We start from the raw sequence: 18,569 nt of genomic DNA on the forward strand, positions 1-18,569 counted from the left end.
AGTATGCTTCATCATGCATGCATGCATGCTAAATAAGCATATAAAGAGTCTCAGTCAAAAGATATAGTGGACTTATACCTCGAGTCATCTTGTGTAAAGTCAATATTCAGTGTTTTCAGATGTTTTTCTATTAACTTCTTATTTACAAACAGATTTCTTTGCAAGTTTGTTTCGTCCAAAACTGTTTTTTTCTTTTTTGGGAACATGCAAAATTTAATATTCAAACAGCCAGACATTCATTGTGTATACAAGTTTATTAATTTGAAAAAGTTTTACTACAGAATTTAAATACAATATTGTGAAAAGCTGGAAAAAGCGAGGCTCTGTGAGAATGTCTACATTACATACAACATAAAATATCCACACACCAAGTAAAAACCTGTTGCTGTCGTGCTCCAGGATTTAGCTGAAGCCTGTGTGAAAATCACATTTCAGGCTGAGGGGTGAGAAGGCCATTGTCAGTCCTATCCCCTCGAAGCACTACAATGCCTCACAAGAGCACCTGTAACCAGTGTTGAGCAGACTGCCTGATATGACATGCTCTGCTGCCATAGGCCGATTCTGCAGCTGCAAGGCTGACGATCACTGTTGTGTCATCTTGGCTGCTTCAGCTTTTATTAGAGAGATGAGATCCAGATTAATAAGAAACACGAAGCGAAGACCTGCAATCTGAAGAAACAGACAGGTTATTTAAGCAAGAATAAAAGATTAAACAGCCGTTTAATATGAATAATAAACAACTTGGTTAAGATTCTGACATTACCTCCACCACTGAGTTATTATTTAATTTCCACTTGTTGCCTGACAGGACCGGTCTGCCATCTATGTAAATAGGCCGCCTGCCCTCATTGGCAATGAAGAAGTCTCCATTGTTCTTCAACTTAATAATTCCTGGCAAAACAAACAGTAAACATCAAGTACATCTGATCGACCTCTGCAAGCTGAAACACTAAAATTTAACCAGACAAACTGATGCTTCCATTTGTCAAAAGAATGATTCAGTTCTTCTTCTTCTGTTTTCAGCTGCTCCCTTTAAGGGTCACAGAAGTATATTATCTGCTTCCATCTCACCCGTTCCCTAACATCCTTCTCTGTCACACGAACCCTCTGCATGTCCTAGTTCATTAAATCCATGAATCTTTTGTGCTCCTCCTCTTTTCCTTCTACCTGGCAGCTCCATATTCAATATCCTTTGACCAATACATCTATAATCCTTCCTCTGCACATGTCCATGTCCAATAAATAGATACATGTGGGTGAGAAACATCAATAATCATGGCTGTAAAAAGCACAGGAGACACAATGAGCAATCAGACAGAGGGAAGGGAGCAGATTTGACTGTGAGAGAAATGCTGTTCCACAGCACAGAGAAGCACAGAGAACAGTCTCCTCTGAGTTTAACTCCAGAGCAAGGGACAGTCAGAAGCATCGGATCAGCAGACAAGAATGACCTGGAAGCTGATCGGGGATGTAAGAGGTCAGAGATTTAATGAGTGAGTCAAATCACTATGGCTTTTGTAGGCAAACAAGATGATCTGAAATAGATTCTGAACCTTACTGCCAAGCAGCTAAAACAGGTGAGACCTGATGTCTTTTTCAGGTGCCTGTGAGGAACCGAGCAGCAGCATGGTCACGACGAATAACAATCTTAACATCTTCAACTCTGCCACCTCCAAACTGACCTCCTGTTACCATACATCCCAACAGGTCTCAGTACCATGATGTAAATCTTCCCTTGCACTCTTGCTGCCATCCATCTGTCACAAATAACCTGATACTAGTTTCTACCCATTCCACTCTGCCTGCACTCTCTTCTGCACTGTCTGTTAGGGCTGCTCAATTAATCGAATTTTAATCACGATTACGATCTGGGCTTTCAACGATCATTAAAAATGACTGAGCCGATTATTAGCCCCTCCCTAATTTATCTGCGACACCTTAAAGGCCGGTCCGTGAAAATATTGTTGGGCATAAACCGGTCCGTGGCGCAAAAAAGGTTGGAGACCGCTGATTAAGAGGACCCGAGGGAAGCTCGGAAAGCTAAGCAGAAGTTATTTGGAGAGTGACTGCCGTTGGTTGAAAAGAGAGTTTAAAAAAAAAAACTTCAGTGGTGTTGCACACTATTTTATATTATTATTTTAAAGTCATTGTTAACCCTTTAAAGCCGGTCAGAGCAGCACGCTCCGTTTTGCGTAACTATTGTTAAATCCCTGTAGAACCTGAACCGTGTAAGCTAGCGCAATAATTTGTTTTGCATATGAAACCGGAGGAGTTGTACTTACATCTGATGCCATCAGCTTGTCCTCGGTCACGGTTTCGTTCCACATATAGCTTTGCAAAAATTGCATAAAAAGCGCTTGCAGGAACAAAAACATAATATTCCAGAAACACGCTTTGCCGTTCCTATCAGCTGTTCGTAACACTTCCCACAGTGAAATGATGCACATGCTGTTTTCTTTGCAAATTTGCATCATAGGATTGTTTTTTGTTTTTCCTGCAGTATATAAAAATTGCTGTATCTCCAAAATAAAACTATGAAGACACTCAAAATAAATTTCCTGTGGTGGGAAACTATTTTTTGCAACTTTATTGTATTTAAAGTTTTGAGGGATAAGCCTCTTAAATTTCTCCAAGTAGAAATATATGTAAACAAAACAAAAGCGATTTTCAATTGTTTTTGTAGTTTATTGCACTTTTTTGCAATTTATGTAATTACTATGGACTTAATGCATACATATTATTAAAATATGGGCTATAACAGTTGTATTGATGTATAGCAACTTGAAATGCTCCCACAAATGGCACTACAGCATGTAAAAAAAAAAAAAAAAAAGCTCTGGTGGACTTGGTTCTATAGTAGGTCTTAAAGGGTTAAATAAATATCGTCAAATAATCGTGATCTCAATTTCAGTGAAAATAATCGTGATTATCATTTTTGCCATAATCGAGCAGCCCTACTGTCTGTTGCTTTGGATGGTTGACCTCAGGTATTTATACTCATCTACCTTCGCACTCTCTACTCGTTGCATCTTCACCTTTCCAACTCTCTCCCTGTCATTTACACACATTTTCTGTTTTGTTTCTACCGACTTTCATTCTGCTTTTCTCCTCTACCTTTTCAGGCTCTCTTCCAACTGCTCCCACTACAGATCACAGTGTTATCTGTAAACATCATAATCCATGGAAAATCCTGCCTGACCTTATCTATTAATCTGTCCATGACAACTTCCAACAAGAAGGAATGGTGCGATTTCAGAGTCTCTAAATGGTTACTGGATAAGCCATGAAGACAAGCTATACTTGTCATTGCTTTCTTTATGCATGCATTTGGCCAAAATCCAAATGAAGGGACTAACAGTGATGTGTGCGTGACTGGACTTAGGAAAAAAAGAAAGAAAATGATGAAACGACATGGTGTTGTTCAAGAAAATGCTAAGTTACCTTGTTTTCTTGAGATTTTCCAAGCAGGCCCCTCTAGCGACAGATCTACATCGATCTGTTTGTCCTTGGTTGCTCTGCCTAATGTAATCTGTGTGAATACGGGTTAAACAAAAAAAAAAATGTATCATACTCCAACAAAAAGAAAAAAAAGATTTTCTTTTACAGTTACTTGACATTTTCTAACAAACATCTTCCTTAAGCATATTTTCTCTTTAGCCCTTGTTTCTATTATTGAAAGATTACTTACCTCTCTTGATCTCATAAGGTAGCGTACCATTCTTCCACGTAATGCTGCAAGTGTCTGGTTGTCAAAGTCAGGCATGCTCATCCCTGAAACCCCGAAAACAAAATAAAAACATATGCACACAAATAAGTTCTGCATTCCTCAGAACATAAACAAATATAAAGGCTTTCATTTGCACTTTATGAATGAAAGCTTAAGTAACCTGTGATACTGTCCACAAGAACCTGCCAACGAGGCAACTCCTGCTCCAGCTGTCTGATTTCTCTTTTCTGGTGACGGTCTGAAATCATCAGCTCTGAAAGAAAAAAAAGTGTGGTGAGCAACTGAGATTACTCTGAGTCAGTTTCCAGTGAGTCACTGTGAACTTAAACTCAACCCCTGACGCAGCAGTGTGAACTTCCCCATCCATACAGAGGACATTAAAACAAACAGATGTCAACAGCAGAATTCCTTTTAGTTCCTTTTAGACATCAGTTTCTTATCCAATGCCTACTCATAGTAATGACGCAGCTTTTAGGATCCCTGGTCAGAACATAGCAATGTCCTGACATTCAAAGATACACATTGTGGATTCAGAATAAATCTACACAATGGCTTTTGTAATGCCCCAATGCATCCAAGCGCATTAAGTGAACAGCCAGGTTGACTAATGAGCCAATGAGTTCCCCTTAACTTTTTACATTTGCTGCACATCAGCACAATCAATGAATAATTAAAAAGTCTGAATGAAAAAGAGCAAAATACATGAATGATAATTTCTCATGCTCTGGCAGGGCATACTGATGGAACATTCCTGTCCTAGATATCAAGAAGATTATGTAAATGGTTCAGATTATGTAATATTTCAGACTTTGGCTGACTGTTTTTAGTGTTTTAGTGCATGCTTAGTGCAGCTAAAAAAAGACTTTTGAACATTTGAATACTTGACTAAATGTAGTTTGAACCAGAGTCTTTATTGATCTAGTTTTAAGAGCATTTAAGTTACACCATTCAAACTCTGCAGTGTGTTTAGATTAATTAATTACATGATGCTGTTTTTTTCCTCTGCACATTACCTATCTGTCTTATCAGTTTGATCTATATTGCCATCTCTGTTCTTAATTTACAGCTGAATAAATATTTAGTCTAGCTCTTTAACAATGACATTGTTGTTCACAACCTTTGGTTGCCAAATCAGACATCAGTGTTTGCTAAACCTGCTTAGGTTTAACAGGTTTCAGGAGAAAGGACGTTCATGTAAATATTAATATAACCAGAGGTTTACGTCCATGTCATCTACAGACGGATACATTAAGACATTTTAATTCCAGGTAATTAACAAGGAAAAACAAATTATCTGCAATAAAGAACTACTGAAACAAAACGCATCTGATCTGGAATTTGACTTCAGCTCACATTGATAATAAGTGATCTGAGCTTCTTTTGACATTCACAGATTAAATGGGTTGGTAAATTGTAAATGGACCGGTGCTTTTATAGTACATTTCTTTCTGAAGTGAACACTCAATGCACTTTTCATTACAACCCAAATACACCCATTTACAGTGCTGTCTCATGCTTTTCAGTGCTTTCCAACTATCACAGACACACTCACACTTCAATGGGTGCATCAGGGTCAGTCTACTGTTCAGTATCATCTCATGGACAAACTGACATATGGACCACTTTGAACCCAGAAGAACATTAGAAAATCCACTATTTCCTAAATCACAGTAATCCACAGTGACCTCTCCTGTCTCTTCTTCTTTTAATGTGAATAAAGGTGATGTGTGATGTGCAAGATTAACTGAATTTCCGTCGTAAGCAAATTACTTACCATGTTCCAACACTTCATCTCTGCTGTCCCTGTGTGAAAAGCAACAGAACAACTTATAGGTGCCCTGAAGTCATGGAAATGCAATGCTTTTTAAAAATTTGGAAAAATATAGCATGTAATGTCCTTTAGCATGACCGGAAATGTTACAAGCAGTAAAAATTTGCTGAACGCTGAAGTGAATGTCTGACTTACTTTAATTTTACATCATCAACCATCTGCTCGGCGTCGGAGAAGTTGAGAACTTGGTCACCTTTCGGGAGGGGCTGTACTGCAAAACATAGTCACAGGTAAGATGTTTTTAACAGTTTTTTTTTCTTTCATACATATTTTAGAGAACAACCAGGTATGTCAAGTTAATTCTCAGTAGTTTTATTGGGAGGAAATTATAACATTCATCTTTCAAAACACTGTTTGAGTAACTGCTTGCTATCTTATGTCCAAACAACCTCCTCTCCTCTATTAAAATGTTTACATTGCAAATCTCACAAAGCCACAAAGATGATCAATGCATCCAATGTTGACATGAGTTATACTTGTATGGTTTTCCAGCTGCTCAATACTCAAACTGTCAACAGGAATTTGAATGGATCCTCCGGGAAACTAAACTCACCACTCTGGTCGTCCAGTAGGTAGTACTGCTTGAGCAGCTGCCAGTGCACCAGTAGGCTCTTGGGACTGCGAGATGGGTGAAAGACATTAGGGTGCTTGCTTAAAAGCTCCTGAAACACGTCCAGTTTAGGCTGACTGGTCTGTTTAGAGAGAAACATAACACAACACTGTGTGTGAATACAACAGTCCAATATGTACAGTAATAATGAGTTTCATTCCAATCCAGGTGAAATCTCACAATTATGAGCCATTAAAAAGTGACCTTAACTGGGAATGCATTTTCCCTGTGGAGCACTTATAATAGAATATACATGATAGCCCACTCAATATAACTTACTGAACCAATCTTGGCCAGCAGTGCCTCCTCAGCCTGACTGAAGAGAGCTTTGCTTTGGATTGCTGCAATTGCTTCTGGGTGAAGCTGCCGCATGGCCTGCCATGCCAGCCTAAATAAGACACACAAAACCAAGAATGTGCTTAAAAGATGACTCAAACACACAAGTGTAATAAAGCATATGGAGATATGCAGGACTGGGAGACTGTAAAAACCCAGTCAGAGTCAACAACAGATGCTAGGCGTCTTACTTTGAGATGACGGGATCGTAGAGCAAAGCGTACCACCGCTCTTTAATTTCACGCAAAGTGAAACGACAGCTGAACTTGACCCCCAGATGAACAGAAGTTAAGTCAGTGGTCTACAGACAAACACAGAATACCACACAAGATACCATGAATCAATACACATTAGATCATACACTGACAGTCAAAGCCATTAAACAAAGCAGATCCTTTGAGCTAATTCAGGACAACCTTTTTGACAATAATCTTCTTTTTGGTAGCTCACCTGCAACACTGCATTTATAAGCAGCAGATCATCTGTGGGTTTCCATCGGCCCAAGTCTTTAGTAATATGTAAAGGCTGCTTGCTTTTCTTAACTCTTTTGGTTAAAGGTGCAGGGTTTAGTACCATTGTCAGAGATGGTGTAAGAGTTGCTCCTGATTTTGTTACCTGAAAAAGCATCATAAGGGGGGGGGGGAATAAGAAAAGAGAGAGAATCATAAAAAATGTGCATATTTATCATCTTTAATGTGAATTCACTCAATAATCTGTGGATTTGTTGGTCTTATTTACCTTTTTTTTCTCACTTGAGGAAGGCTCACTCCCCGAACAGCGCACAGGCTCCATTACGGGTGGACCTTTGACTCTACTGGATGACTTCACAAGACTGCTTTCCACTAGCTCATCGTCAAACTTTTTTCGCTTTATTGACCTAAACAAATTGTGATAATAAAGTGGTTCTTTAAAAATTTAAAGATTAACCAGGGAAAAAAACAAAACAAAACACAGTACTGAAACACCATCAGCATAGAAAACGAAGGTTCATTTCTTCCTGCTAATTATGCTGGAATACCACCCTGACTGAAATAATGAAATATACATTAGTAGATATCAAACCTGGATGAACTTCTGCGTTTGGGAACACCACTGCCAAATGCTTGTGTTGCTGTCCTTTTCAGGTCTTTTACTCCAAGTGACTCTTCATCCTCTGACCGACTCTGAGCACCACCTACTCCCATCGAGGTGCCAACCACAGGGTCACCAGCCTGCATCTGTTCAAATGCGTCAGGAAACAAAGCAAGAAAGAGTTAAAACGTTTCTCAGCAACACTTTGTTTCACAGAGTCGCTAAACTTTAAATATGCTGTTGTCTGTAAAGGTTTCTTTACATTTGCGATGAACTGCGGGTTCCTCTGGTAGGTTTTCACAAAATTCAAACGCCATGATATTAAGCATTTTATTAACACTGGAATAACAATAAAAGTATAACTCCAGACGTAAACCGAAAGTTACTCCGGGCACACAGATTACAGGATAAATGTTTTATTAATAGTTTAAATTCACAATTGTGTATAAAACTGACTAATATTATTATTGCTGTTTTTGTTGTTGCTTATAGGAGTCAGGGGAATTAACGACTAACAAGTTAGCTAGCTTTGAGGGGCCTTTGTTGACATGTAAACAAATGCCATCTATTGCTGCCTTCAGAACGTTATATTAAATAACAATTTGATATCTATAACAAACCTCTCTCTCAGAAAGCAACACACTAAGGTCTGTTTAGCTAACAAGCGTAATTTGATTTAAATGACCGTTGGTTTGTGTTGGCTAGCTAACATTAGCTAAGCTAACTGCTAGCTTTGATTTTTAACGAGTTAAAGTAACACGTTACGCTGTTTTGCCACTCACCTTCCCACACTGTCCCCCTTCGTTGTGTCTTTAAAGGAAAAGATTAAGTTATTATAGTCCAGTATTTCTCTTTGTAAATCCCTCGTTGCTTCGGCTACATGGCTAACTCGCTTACTTGACGCTTGCCTCGTTAGCAATAGCCGTTTGGCTAGACAGTTGTTTTCTTCCTGTCTAGCTCACCCGCTGTTCGCAACACCGCCGCCATCCGGGCTAAAGTAACAGTGGCCTCCGTTATCTTTAACATATTGTATTACAGTGCCTAACTCTGAATATTCATCTGTCAGAACAATGCACGTCGTAAGTATTTGAAACGTAACTTTTTTTAAAACTTCTTCTCTATTATAGATGTAACCGGCAAAGTGAATCCCCATATGTGTAAAAGTGAATAAAATCCACATTTGAATGTAATTATGCAGCTTCATGAAAAAACATCTTGTCCACCAGGTAAATGTAGTGACCAGCCCAGCAGTTTTAATATTGTAATTTGATACTTTTGTATCTAATACACCACGCCTCATTGGTCCTTTTCCCAGCAGACACTTTAAAACGTTTCCAGAAGAGTTTTATGGTATTTCTGGCACTTTTGCAAATGTACTCACTACAGGGTATAAGTTGCAGCATTTATGTCATCTGCATGGCCTGGCAGAACAGATACTGTATCACAGTATTCACACAGATTCTTCCATATCCATTTATCTATAGCAAAATATAGATTTGAGGTCAAGAACACACTTGAATGTCATGGTTATTTGGGGCCAATGATTTCTTTGAATTGTTCTTTTTCCTGGGTGGAATCATCATCGTACATGTTGTTTAAAAACAAGAACACTGTGTACAAGTTTGGATTTATTTTGGATTCTCTCTAATACCCACAAGGTCAAAAATATACATGCACGCTCAAATATACATGTACAGCCCCATTCATTTTTGATTATGGTGGAATTATGGAAAAAGAACAGCTCATGCCCATGATGACTAAACCTGTGACCACAACTGTAATAACTGAAGCACATACCTATAAAACACATGACAGTGGTTGAGGTTGTGCTTGGCAGCAATGTGGTCCAAGCTATTGAGTCACAGCAGCTGCACAGCAGTTTACACTGTCATGTCACACAGGAACTTTGATACCCAGCATTATTTTATGCAAACATTTGTAGAAAACGTGTGGTCCATGTAAAACATGCTTGGTTGACCTGAGCCCTAGTCTGATGGTGCTGTGGATGATGATGGAGGGAGATATTTTCTTTAACGAGACACAAAGGCATCACATAAAGAAACACATGGTGTAAACAGTAGGCAGAGATTCATCGTGAAACCGTTTATTGACATTTACAGTGACAGTTTCCAAATGCGATAAATTAGAATAAATACAAAGTTCAGATCATGAAGCTTATTACTTACAAAATGATGTAATATCTTTCATGTTTAGATGTATAAAAAAATAAAATAAAAAAATAGATAAGCTTTGCCAGTGAACTAAAGACAGTATTGAAGAATTTTAAAACAGTACAGAGTGGCCTATTTTTGGATTTTAGTGGCATTATATATTCATACACAAGCATAATCTTAGCAGCTGCCTTTTTTTAAGGAACCCATCACTAGAGGTTTTTGCACCATAAAAGCACCTTTAAAAACACAGTTCAATCAACATACTGACAATCATGTTTACGGACACCTCTGTAGATTTTTCTTTCTTCCGTGTGCAAGACTCTCTGCGACTCATGATGTTCTGGACGTACATAGAAACTCTTGAAATATTTGCACAATCAGGACACGCAGGAAACTGCAGATACCACGTATCTACGAGCGTGCACGATCACAGTTCATAATCAGATTTAAGAGACGGTTACCAAATTCAGGGAAACTAATTTCTGTCAAATTCCAAGAAATGCGGCAATGACTAAAAAGATCAAATGAAGGACGAGTAGCGAGGGCACACACGTCAGGCGAGGCGCAAATGTCAGATTTCATTTCCTTACTGTCTATCTTTCAACTCTCTCCCCACTCCTCCTTTCTCAATCCGTTTTCCACACCGGCCCAGATTTTGCCCAAAGTTTGCATGAATTGTACCACACAGCAGACGGAACAGACGACAGACAGAAGATCCCTTCTTTGGGTCTGGCCTTTGCACAAATGAGCACCTTTTGATAAAACTGGACGTTACCCTTCTCCCAGTTGATAATGCCTCTGTAATAATCCATCAGCCCTTACCCTTCATCCATCTGTCCTTCTCCACATGTCCGCCTGCAGGCTGCAGGTGAGAAGGGCTTTGGTTAGTTGGGATGAAGGCTGAAGGCCCGCTCTGAAATATAACACCGCGATAACGGCGCCTGCTTGTTCTGTCCTGCTTGTTGCCGCTCACAGGCACGTAACTGATCAGTTCCAGGAGATTAGGTCACCGTTCAATAAACTGCAGGCTGATGACATTTTCAGGAACTAGAAGTGTCCGTGTCATGGGCTTCACAGAAGCTCCCTCTGTGTTCGGCTTCACCTCGAACTCTGAAATGATCTAATGAAATCAGAAACAGAGCAGATTAAGCGCAGGGCGCCTGAAATGAAAAGCAATCAAGTGCTGCGTAGTGACCCTGAAATCTACAATTCCTTACATGACTCAGAGAAATAATAGAGTAAGAAGATTTGCGGGAACAACTTCTAACACATTTATCAAAATCCTACGCTGTGTAAATTACTTGCAACACAAACTGTGTTCAAACACCAAGTAACAGAATGTGTTTTTCTTAATTAAATACATTCCCAAAAGCTGACATACACTGTACAACCTAATTTCCCCCAAAAAGTTGGGATGCAGTGTAACATGTAAGTAAAAAACAAAATAAAGTAAAGACTTGAAAGGCTTTTCTACCCCATAATTAATTAAAATAGTACAAAGACAAAATATCAAATGTGAAAATTTTAAAATATGTGATATAATATGTTCAGTTTAAATTCAGATGCAAGTAACAAGTTTTCAGAAAGGACTGGAAATACTACAATACTATATTTGACATGTTGTCTTTATTACAGTTTCCTAATATTTTGGGGGTAAATGGGGTTGTATATTCTTTAAGAATGCTTTTAGGGTTTTTTTGTTTGTTTATTTTAGTCGGAGTTTAATTGCAAATGAAAAAAGAAAAAACACACAGAAAAAACCAAGAAAAAGACAAAAATTGCTGTAACTCACCCTGGCAAGAGCAAGGTAGAGCTCCAGCTCAGCAATACGGCGACCTATGCAGCTGCGTTTTCCCACACCGAAGGGCACAGAGGCATATGGGTGATAAGTCAGGTCTTTGTTCAGCCATCGATAGGGATTGAAATGATTTGGGTTTGCAAACACTCCTGGATCCCGCGATGTTGCAAAGTGGCACAGGGTAATCAAAGTCTGAAAGGGAATTTTATTTTGGTCAGATAGGTTTTTGACTATAATGGAAAAACTGAAGCATTACAACTTGATACTGGCTAGAGTCAGATGGTGAACTCACATTTTTTGGGATGAGGTAGCCTCCAACCTGGATGTCTCTTTCTGGAATGACCCTTGCATTAGCAGGAATAACAGGGTATAACCTAAAAAAAAAAATAAGGAAAACAAAACAAAACACAATAGTGTAAGCTAAATTTGATTTCAAATCTCAAAACATCTTCAAATATCTGAAACCTTTTGAGTTATACCTGAGCACTTCTTTGACTATGGCCTTCAGGAAAGGCATTTGAGCTACATCGGCAGCCTCTGGTATCTTTCGACCTTCAAGTACAGTCAACACCTCCGCCCGGAGAGTGGCCTGTACATCTGGATGACGGGACAGCTCGTACAAAGACCAGGACATGGTGCTGGAGATCTGAAACAACAGAGCGACGGATGGTTTTAACCATTTGCTGGCCTAAAATCAGGAACTGATAAAGGAAGACGGCAAAGGAGCCACTCTCACTGTGTCAACTCCTGCAAGGAGCAGCTCCGTGACGTTGCTGTAGACTGTCTTCATGGGCAGCCCCATCTGCGACAGGAAGTAGGTGAGATAACGGCCCTCTATTTTCTCTCCTCGGGCAACCTTATCTGCTTCGGCAGTCAGACGCTGGTCAATGTGACCTTTTGCTGCAGATACATGAGATAAGCCATGACACATTTATCCCTCGATGGCGATGATGACACAGAGCGTTAAGTCTTTAACTTTCCAGTGTCAGGTTCAATAAAGTGAGGTCAAATTCCCCTTCTTAAAAAAAAAAAAAAAAAAAAAATCCCTAGAACCACGTATCAATTTCATGACTAACATTTACACGTGTTTCAGCGCAGATGATCTTGAAGTGCGTGAAGGTTAAAGACTTTAATCTCCCTCTTGCCGATCTAGCTCGAACCAGTGCGATTACGTCAAAACATGTCTGATGTCTCAGATCTTCTGTGAGTCTTAATGTACTGTGTGAGAGAGCGTGGGATGTCAACCCAGGGCTAAGTGGAAACCGGCGGCAGCCAATGACAAGAGAGGAGAGCAGAAGGAAAATAATAACATCAAGTGTGGAAACATCATGTTTGTCTTGGTTCCACATTGCAGTGCCAGCTTGTGTAACGTATCTCCAGCTTGAGTACAGCCAGAAGCATCTTTATAATATCCTGTAGTCTCATCTCTGGTATATGACTTATATTTAGTTTTTACTTGTGCATTTTATATAATATTTTACCGAGTGCTTTTTTGGAGACTGCAGCCTGCTTGTAGTTTCTGTTATCACTTTTAATTTTAAAGTACCACTACAATCATCTCTAAACATTTTTCTGTCCAAGCTTAAAATGTTGTGCTGTGAGAAATAGCTTACCAAACTCAAACATGTAGTCCCAGCACTGGCAAAAGATATTCCAGGGTTTGGGGAACAACTGGTGCAACCAGCTGGGCATGGCCATGGTAAGAAGCGTCATCACAAACATGGTGTTGATAGATTGGATGAAACGCTCTGTGTCTTCGGGAACAACCTGATCCAGGCAACCAATTCTGGATTCGAACAAGACCGAAGAAATGCCTGCCAAAGCAAATAAAACCAAGCTCATGACGAAGGCAAGAAACGATGACTAGCGGCTTTTTTCTTTTTTACTGAAAGCTTCCGAGGTGACCATGCATGACATTTATTTGCCAGGTTTTTAGCCTCTTTATCAGAAATGCCTATTAACTAAAGGTGTTACAGTTAAATAAATAATACTGTCTGCATGCAAAGTGAAAACTTAAATATTGGCAGCTTTCATCAGCTCCAAGTATCCAGCATTTATATTTAACTCCTGCAAAAGTGACTATAAAAGAGCTTCAGTGTAGCTATTTATATCATTGCGTAAGATCAACAATGCATCATTTCTCATCAAAACATGGTTACATGCTTTTTTTCCCCTCCAGCTGTACAATAACAATGATGACAGAATGGTAAACTGCACATGAGCATGAGTTATTAAGGCATGCCTGCATGGAATGTGTGTTTAAAATGTTAACAATGTGACATAATATTTGTGCATACAGATGGATTTGATTACAGCGTTTACGTGGCATGGTACATCCTGTGAAGATGCTTAAGACGGCATGAAACCTTACCCTCGAGGCCGAAGCGATAGAACTCGCTGGCGATGTCGGTGACGAGGCCCTGAGGATGTCTTCTGAGGCGAAGTTTGGCAATGAGATCACTGACGACACTGTTCAGGGTTTTATCATAAGCTTCCACTGCCTTCGGCCGCAGCATGTGTTTCCCCAGGAGACTCCTCACTGTCTGCCACTCCTCCCCCTCACTAGACACACGCGCGCACACACATTAATGTAAAAACTGATACAGTGGCTCCAGCTGTGCACACAATTCAGTTAACTGCTGTATTGCATTGTATACTGATTGCATACGCTAAAGTTGTGGCTCTTTCTATCTGTAAGTGAAGGAAAGCTGAAAGAAGAGTGGTATAAAGTTTTTGAACTGAATGAGCATGGCCAAATATTACATTTACTTCAGCTTTATCATCTGATGAGAAACAAAATGGAAAAGAGGAGGAAGTAAAGCAGAAAGATTTTCCTGCAAGCTTACGCTGTCAAAAGTCCATAGTGATGACCTCTCAGCTTCCTGTAGTCCTTCCAGGAGGAAAGATCGGAGCGCATTGGGTGCTCGCCTTCCTGCCTCAGGATCTGCTCAATGAGTGATGGATCAGCCACATGAACTGTCAGGATGGGACCAAAGCTTGCCTTCCACATAGGTCCATACCGCTGGACTCCCTCCAGCTAGGAGATGAGACAAAGGTTGTAAAGGCACTGCAATCATCACCTTTGGAGGCACCCTCCTCCCTCCAGTTTAGAGCTCACTGCAGAGATGTATTTGCCTTGCAGGCGTTTTAATGCACTAGTTATTAGTTATTTGTTTTAAGGATGCATTCACTTCACATAGGCACGCTCTGTCACGTTGACAAAGGACAGTTCATTCAGCTTAGAGTGAAGTGCAAAGCTCTCAGTAGATACAGAGATTTTAAACTGAAGTGAGAGACAGCTTGAAGCAGGAGGTATAGACTGGATGTGCTTTTGTGAGACAGCGAAACTTCGCTGTCTCACAAAGCAAAATAATTTAAGAGGATATTTTATAAATGTCACATTGAGAGGGGAGTCAAAGTTCTTGCATTGTTCTATGTAAAAAGAACCACCTGCACAGAATAATACACTCACGTTTTTAGTCTACAATGACGACACGTGCACTTTGGATATTTTTAGTAAAAGTGCAATAATTGTAAATATCTCATACAGGTTTTTTGTTTTTTTCGTGTTTATCTTCTTACCTGTAACTCATGCAGGCGTGACAGACCGCGTTTGGCAAACAAGTCCCAGGCGAAGCTGGTGACCGACGGCCCGGGCATCTCGTTCAGCGTCTTCACTCCCTGCATCTTGGTGCCCTCCGAACCGGCTGCTGCACCCTCAGTCCACCTCTCCATCAATTTGACCAGCGGGAATGAGCTCCGGCCGGATACTCTGAGCGCTTGCTGCAACATCCTTCTCACTAAGATCATGGAGCGGTGACGGAACGCGGGCCTCTCGGATGTCGACGCTCATTTTGTTTTACCGGTTGAGCGTCCTATTTATAACTGTCTTTATGACCTGCTCCTCGAACCAGGCGAGCAAAAGCTGTAAATTTGCTTAGTCTGGGCCAATCATGGGTGCAAAGGCAGCTCAGGTCCCGCCCCACATGGATGGAAATGGGGAAGGCGTGTACCAAGAAAAAGGTGTGTCCAATCAGAAGGCTGAACTCAGACCATCCCAGCGGCGGCACACGTGGAATCCCAAGATACTTGTGTTACTGTTGAGGTTCTAGTCCCGAGAAGCACTTTGGTCTCCGATAGTCCCCCACCACCATCGCCCACCCACGGCCAATGCTATGGTAAATCCAAATTATCTGAAAGGGGATACGGTCTATTTAACAGTGATAACAGTGCTGAAGGTTAGGTTCGCCTTAAATAAACATGACAGGCAGCCCGTTGATCCAATAACTAAAAACCTTTAGAAACACTAGACAAATTTCTGTAATAAAACTGAGGGAGAAAATAGGTAGAGCTAGTCTGTGTCCTGCCCAAGCTTTGTTTATACAGCTATGGCCAGTTCTTTTGCTGACTTGGTGGGTTTTCTAGCAGAAAATCCTGACCTGATTTCATACTGGAAGCTGTCCAAAGCACCATGTGTGTGGACTGTGAAGTAACAACCCTGGGGCTGTACTCAGAATCTGCTTTGACATTTGCTCCCATCTTAGATCACCCACTTTCACAGAAACGCAGAGGAATGACCGGCATTTTCAGGCAGAAACACACCCAAAGGTTGGATGAGGGTGCAATATCTCAGCTCATGCAGCTTTCTTCGTTTTTCATATTCGCTATGGCACATTCAAACATGTTGAATGTTTACAGGGCAAGCCTGAAAACATGTTTTGCATGCATGTTTTTGGCACTGCAGTGCAGGAAAAATGCACAAAGTGTGTTATTTCATACCAAGGGAGCTACAGGAAGAAAGCATTTCTAAGTGCTATATTATATAGTACTGTGAAAAACCCTTGTGCCACACACCCCTCATTAAACTGCTCTTTAGCAATAGTTCTCCAGGGTTTCTGAAGGTCTTTCAAAGGTTTGGCCCTGGCTGCTTTTTCACTCATTTCCAGTCCTGTCCTTGTACCCTTGTACCTGACCATTTTCAAAGAAACACGAGTTTTGTTTAAGCCACTTAACACTGATGTATGAATCATTCAAGCATAAAAAGGTACTTAACTGTTAACCTGCGTTGTGTCTACAAATAATACAGTGGCTTGCAAAAGTATTCGGCCCCCTTGAACTTTCCCACATTTTGTCACATTACAGCCACAAACATGAATCAATTTTATTGGAATTCCACATGAAAGACCAACACAAAGTGGTGTACACGTGAGAAGTGGAACGAAAATCATGCATGATTCCAAACATGTTATATATATATATATATATATATGTGTGTGTGTGTGTGTGTGTGTGTGTGTGTGTGTGTGTGTGTGTGTGTGTGTGTGTGTGTGTGTGTGTGTGTGTGTGTGCGTGTGTGTGTGTACTATATGATCATCAAAAAGAAAGCCCTCTTTAAGCTGCATACTCCCCTCAAACCCAGGACTTAATCTTTTTAAATCATACATTATGCTCATAATATGCCAGCCAAGCATTACAAACCTTAATATATAAATATGTGCTGCCTAAGGGAGGAAGAATTATGGGTTGGTACCAGAAAATTAACTCTGCTGCCTACAAAGGCTTCTTTCAGAAATGATATATTACATTTGTTTTCATGCAGTGAAACACAGAGTGACACAGACATGAATGTTATACATGCAGAAGTATTCATTAGAGTTATTGCAGTGTTAAAAGCCTGTTACCCTCAGATGATCGGACTCTGTCATGAGCAAACAGTGTGGGGTCTTTTGCTGATTAAAACTGTGATTAGGAGAATTTTTTTTCCTTGCCACTGCAACATCACATGTCCAGTGAGCCTGCTGGTGGGTTACTTAACCCCTGCTGACATCATGCAAGATATTCAGACTTTAAGCACTTAGATGATGTTTGGGATAATGTGGAGAACACCCCAACCCTTTAGATGAATTGTCTTTATTTTATGGTCCAATCTCTCTACAAAGGCCAGATATGGTGTGATTTTTTTTTTTAATTGTTTGTTTATCTTTTTTGGCTCAGGGGAGGATTCAGTCTTATGAGGATCACTTTCTGTGCTTCTGGCCCTTCCCCCCACACACTTACATAAACTGTTCAGTATAATCAAAAATACACCCTTGATAGTCAAGCTGAACATGGAGATTAGTTCTTCTGAATCAGTTATTTTTCCAAAGCGTAGTGCTGGTCCAAGGAGACGGAAGTGCGAACATTACAAATAAAAGCAGCACGACTGTGACATAATAAAGTTAGATTTGATTGCACAATGATGATAGTGAATCAAGTGCTTGCATGGTGGATCGATGCAGGCATTTGATAACAGCTCCAATTGTATTGAAGAACTCCTCAGGGTAGGTGGAGGATATTGTCAGGAGACCATTTTTACGCATTGCAGCAATCCTCGTACATCTGACATCCATCTGACTAGACCATGTGAAGTGACTTCTGAATTAGAAGCTGCAAACAAACTAACTTTGACTAACGAAGATAAAAGTGCACCATGGAGCAGGACATGAGGCAATGACACCAGACTTCCTGAATCGAAGATGCATAGCTATCTTGAAGGGTGATAGATAAAGAGTGACCTCTGAAATTTTCATCAACACTAATAACTTATTAGACACGGCCACTCGTGCCTTGATAAGTCTCAGTCTTACACAACGCAGTGCAAACGTGTTATTTTTTTTGCTGGTCTGCTGAAGCTCCCTGTCCAATGGATAGGCAGCCACCTGAGAGACAACAGCAACATATAAACCAAACCAACGCTGGATCTCAGCAATCATTTGGTGCTATGTAAAGCTATGATGATGTCAGACTGATGTCATTTTTATTGCATGGAATTAAATATTCTAACTCTTTGTAAGAAAGATGGACACATTTTTGCACTGGTGTCAATTGGACGCACATCCTCCCTTTCTTGTTCAGCTGGCTGGTAACTTAAGACCACAAAAGGAACGAATTTCAATTAATCTGTGCTCGCCTCAGAAGCAGGGGATTAATACTGATTATGAAAAACCTAATAGAAAGAATGGCTTCTTTGTGCTGGCGTAAGG

At 40.2% G+C, this 18,569-nt stretch overlaps 2 protein-coding genes across 2 annotated transcripts; both read right to left on the reverse strand.

The window, feature by feature from the left end:
* Positions 1-239: 239 nt before the first annotated feature.
* mcrs1 (microspherule protein 1) lies at positions 240-8,517 on the reverse strand. Its single transcript, XM_085406352.1, has 14 exons — positions 8,358-8,517; positions 7,567-7,721; positions 7,243-7,381; positions 6,955-7,119; positions 6,696-6,805; positions 6,448-6,556; positions 6,112-6,250; positions 5,694-5,769; positions 5,502-5,530; positions 3,888-3,980; positions 3,689-3,771; positions 3,442-3,529; positions 764-891; positions 240-669 (listed from the first exon to the last, which is right to left on the reverse strand). The coding sequence occupies exons 2-14, from the start codon at positions 7,719-7,721 to the stop codon at positions 583-585; spliced, it is 1,401 nt and encodes a 466-aa protein (XP_085262478.1). The 5' UTR covers positions 8,358-8,517; the 3' UTR covers positions 240-582.
* Positions 8,518-9,340: 823 nt separating this feature from the next.
* cyp27b1 (cytochrome P450, family 27, subfamily B, polypeptide 1) lies at positions 9,341-15,595 on the reverse strand. Its single transcript, XM_085406353.1, has 9 exons — positions 15,130-15,595; positions 14,394-14,584; positions 13,919-14,109; positions 13,161-13,361; positions 12,284-12,447; positions 12,027-12,193; positions 11,840-11,921; positions 11,542-11,739; positions 9,341-10,869 (listed from the first exon to the last, which is right to left on the reverse strand). The coding sequence occupies exons 1-9, from the start codon at positions 15,355-15,357 to the stop codon at positions 10,756-10,758; spliced, it is 1,536 nt and encodes a 511-aa protein (XP_085262479.1). The 5' UTR covers positions 15,358-15,595; the 3' UTR covers positions 9,341-10,755.
* Between the last annotated feature and the right edge of the window lie 2,974 nt (positions 15,596-18,569).

This window comes from Rhamphochromis longiceps, linkage group LG5 (genome assembly GCF_057381845.1).
Source record: "Rhamphochromis longiceps isolate RC_006_pf linkage group LG5, R_longiceps_female_GT1.1, whole genome shotgun sequence".
NCBI lineage: Eukaryota > Metazoa > Chordata > Actinopteri > Cichliformes > Cichlidae > Rhamphochromis > Rhamphochromis longiceps.

What these genes read in the sequence shown, in the direction of transcription:
- mcrs1 (XM_085406352.1), bottom strand. Translation starts at nt 7,721, where the DNA reads ATGCAGGCTGGTGACCCTGTGGTTGGCACCTCGATGGGAGTAGGTGGT. An exon ending in CCTACTGGACGACCAGAGTG is followed by an intron (nt 5,770 to 6,111) that starts GTGAGTTTAGTT and finishes TATGTTTTGCAG; the next exon opens with TACAGCCCCTCCCGAAAGGT. An exon ending in TCTTGTGGACAGTATCACAG is followed by an intron (nt 3,772 to 3,887) that starts GTTACTTAAGCT and finishes TCGGGGTTTCAG; the next exon opens with GGATGAGCATGCCTGACTTT.
- cyp27b1 (XM_085406353.1), bottom strand. Translation starts at nt 15,357, where the DNA reads ATGATCTTAGTGAGAAGGATGTTGCAGCAAGCGCTCAGAGTATCCGGC. An exon ending in CTATCGCTTCGGCCTCGAGG is followed by an intron (nt 13,362 to 13,918) that starts GTAAGGTTTCAT and finishes TTGCTTTGGCAG; the next exon opens with GCATTTCTTCGGTCTTGTTC. An exon ending in TCTACCTTGCTCTTGCCAGG is followed by an intron (nt 10,870 to 11,541) that starts GTGAGTTACAGC and finishes TGATTTCATTAG; the next exon opens with ATCATTTCAGAGTTCGAGGT.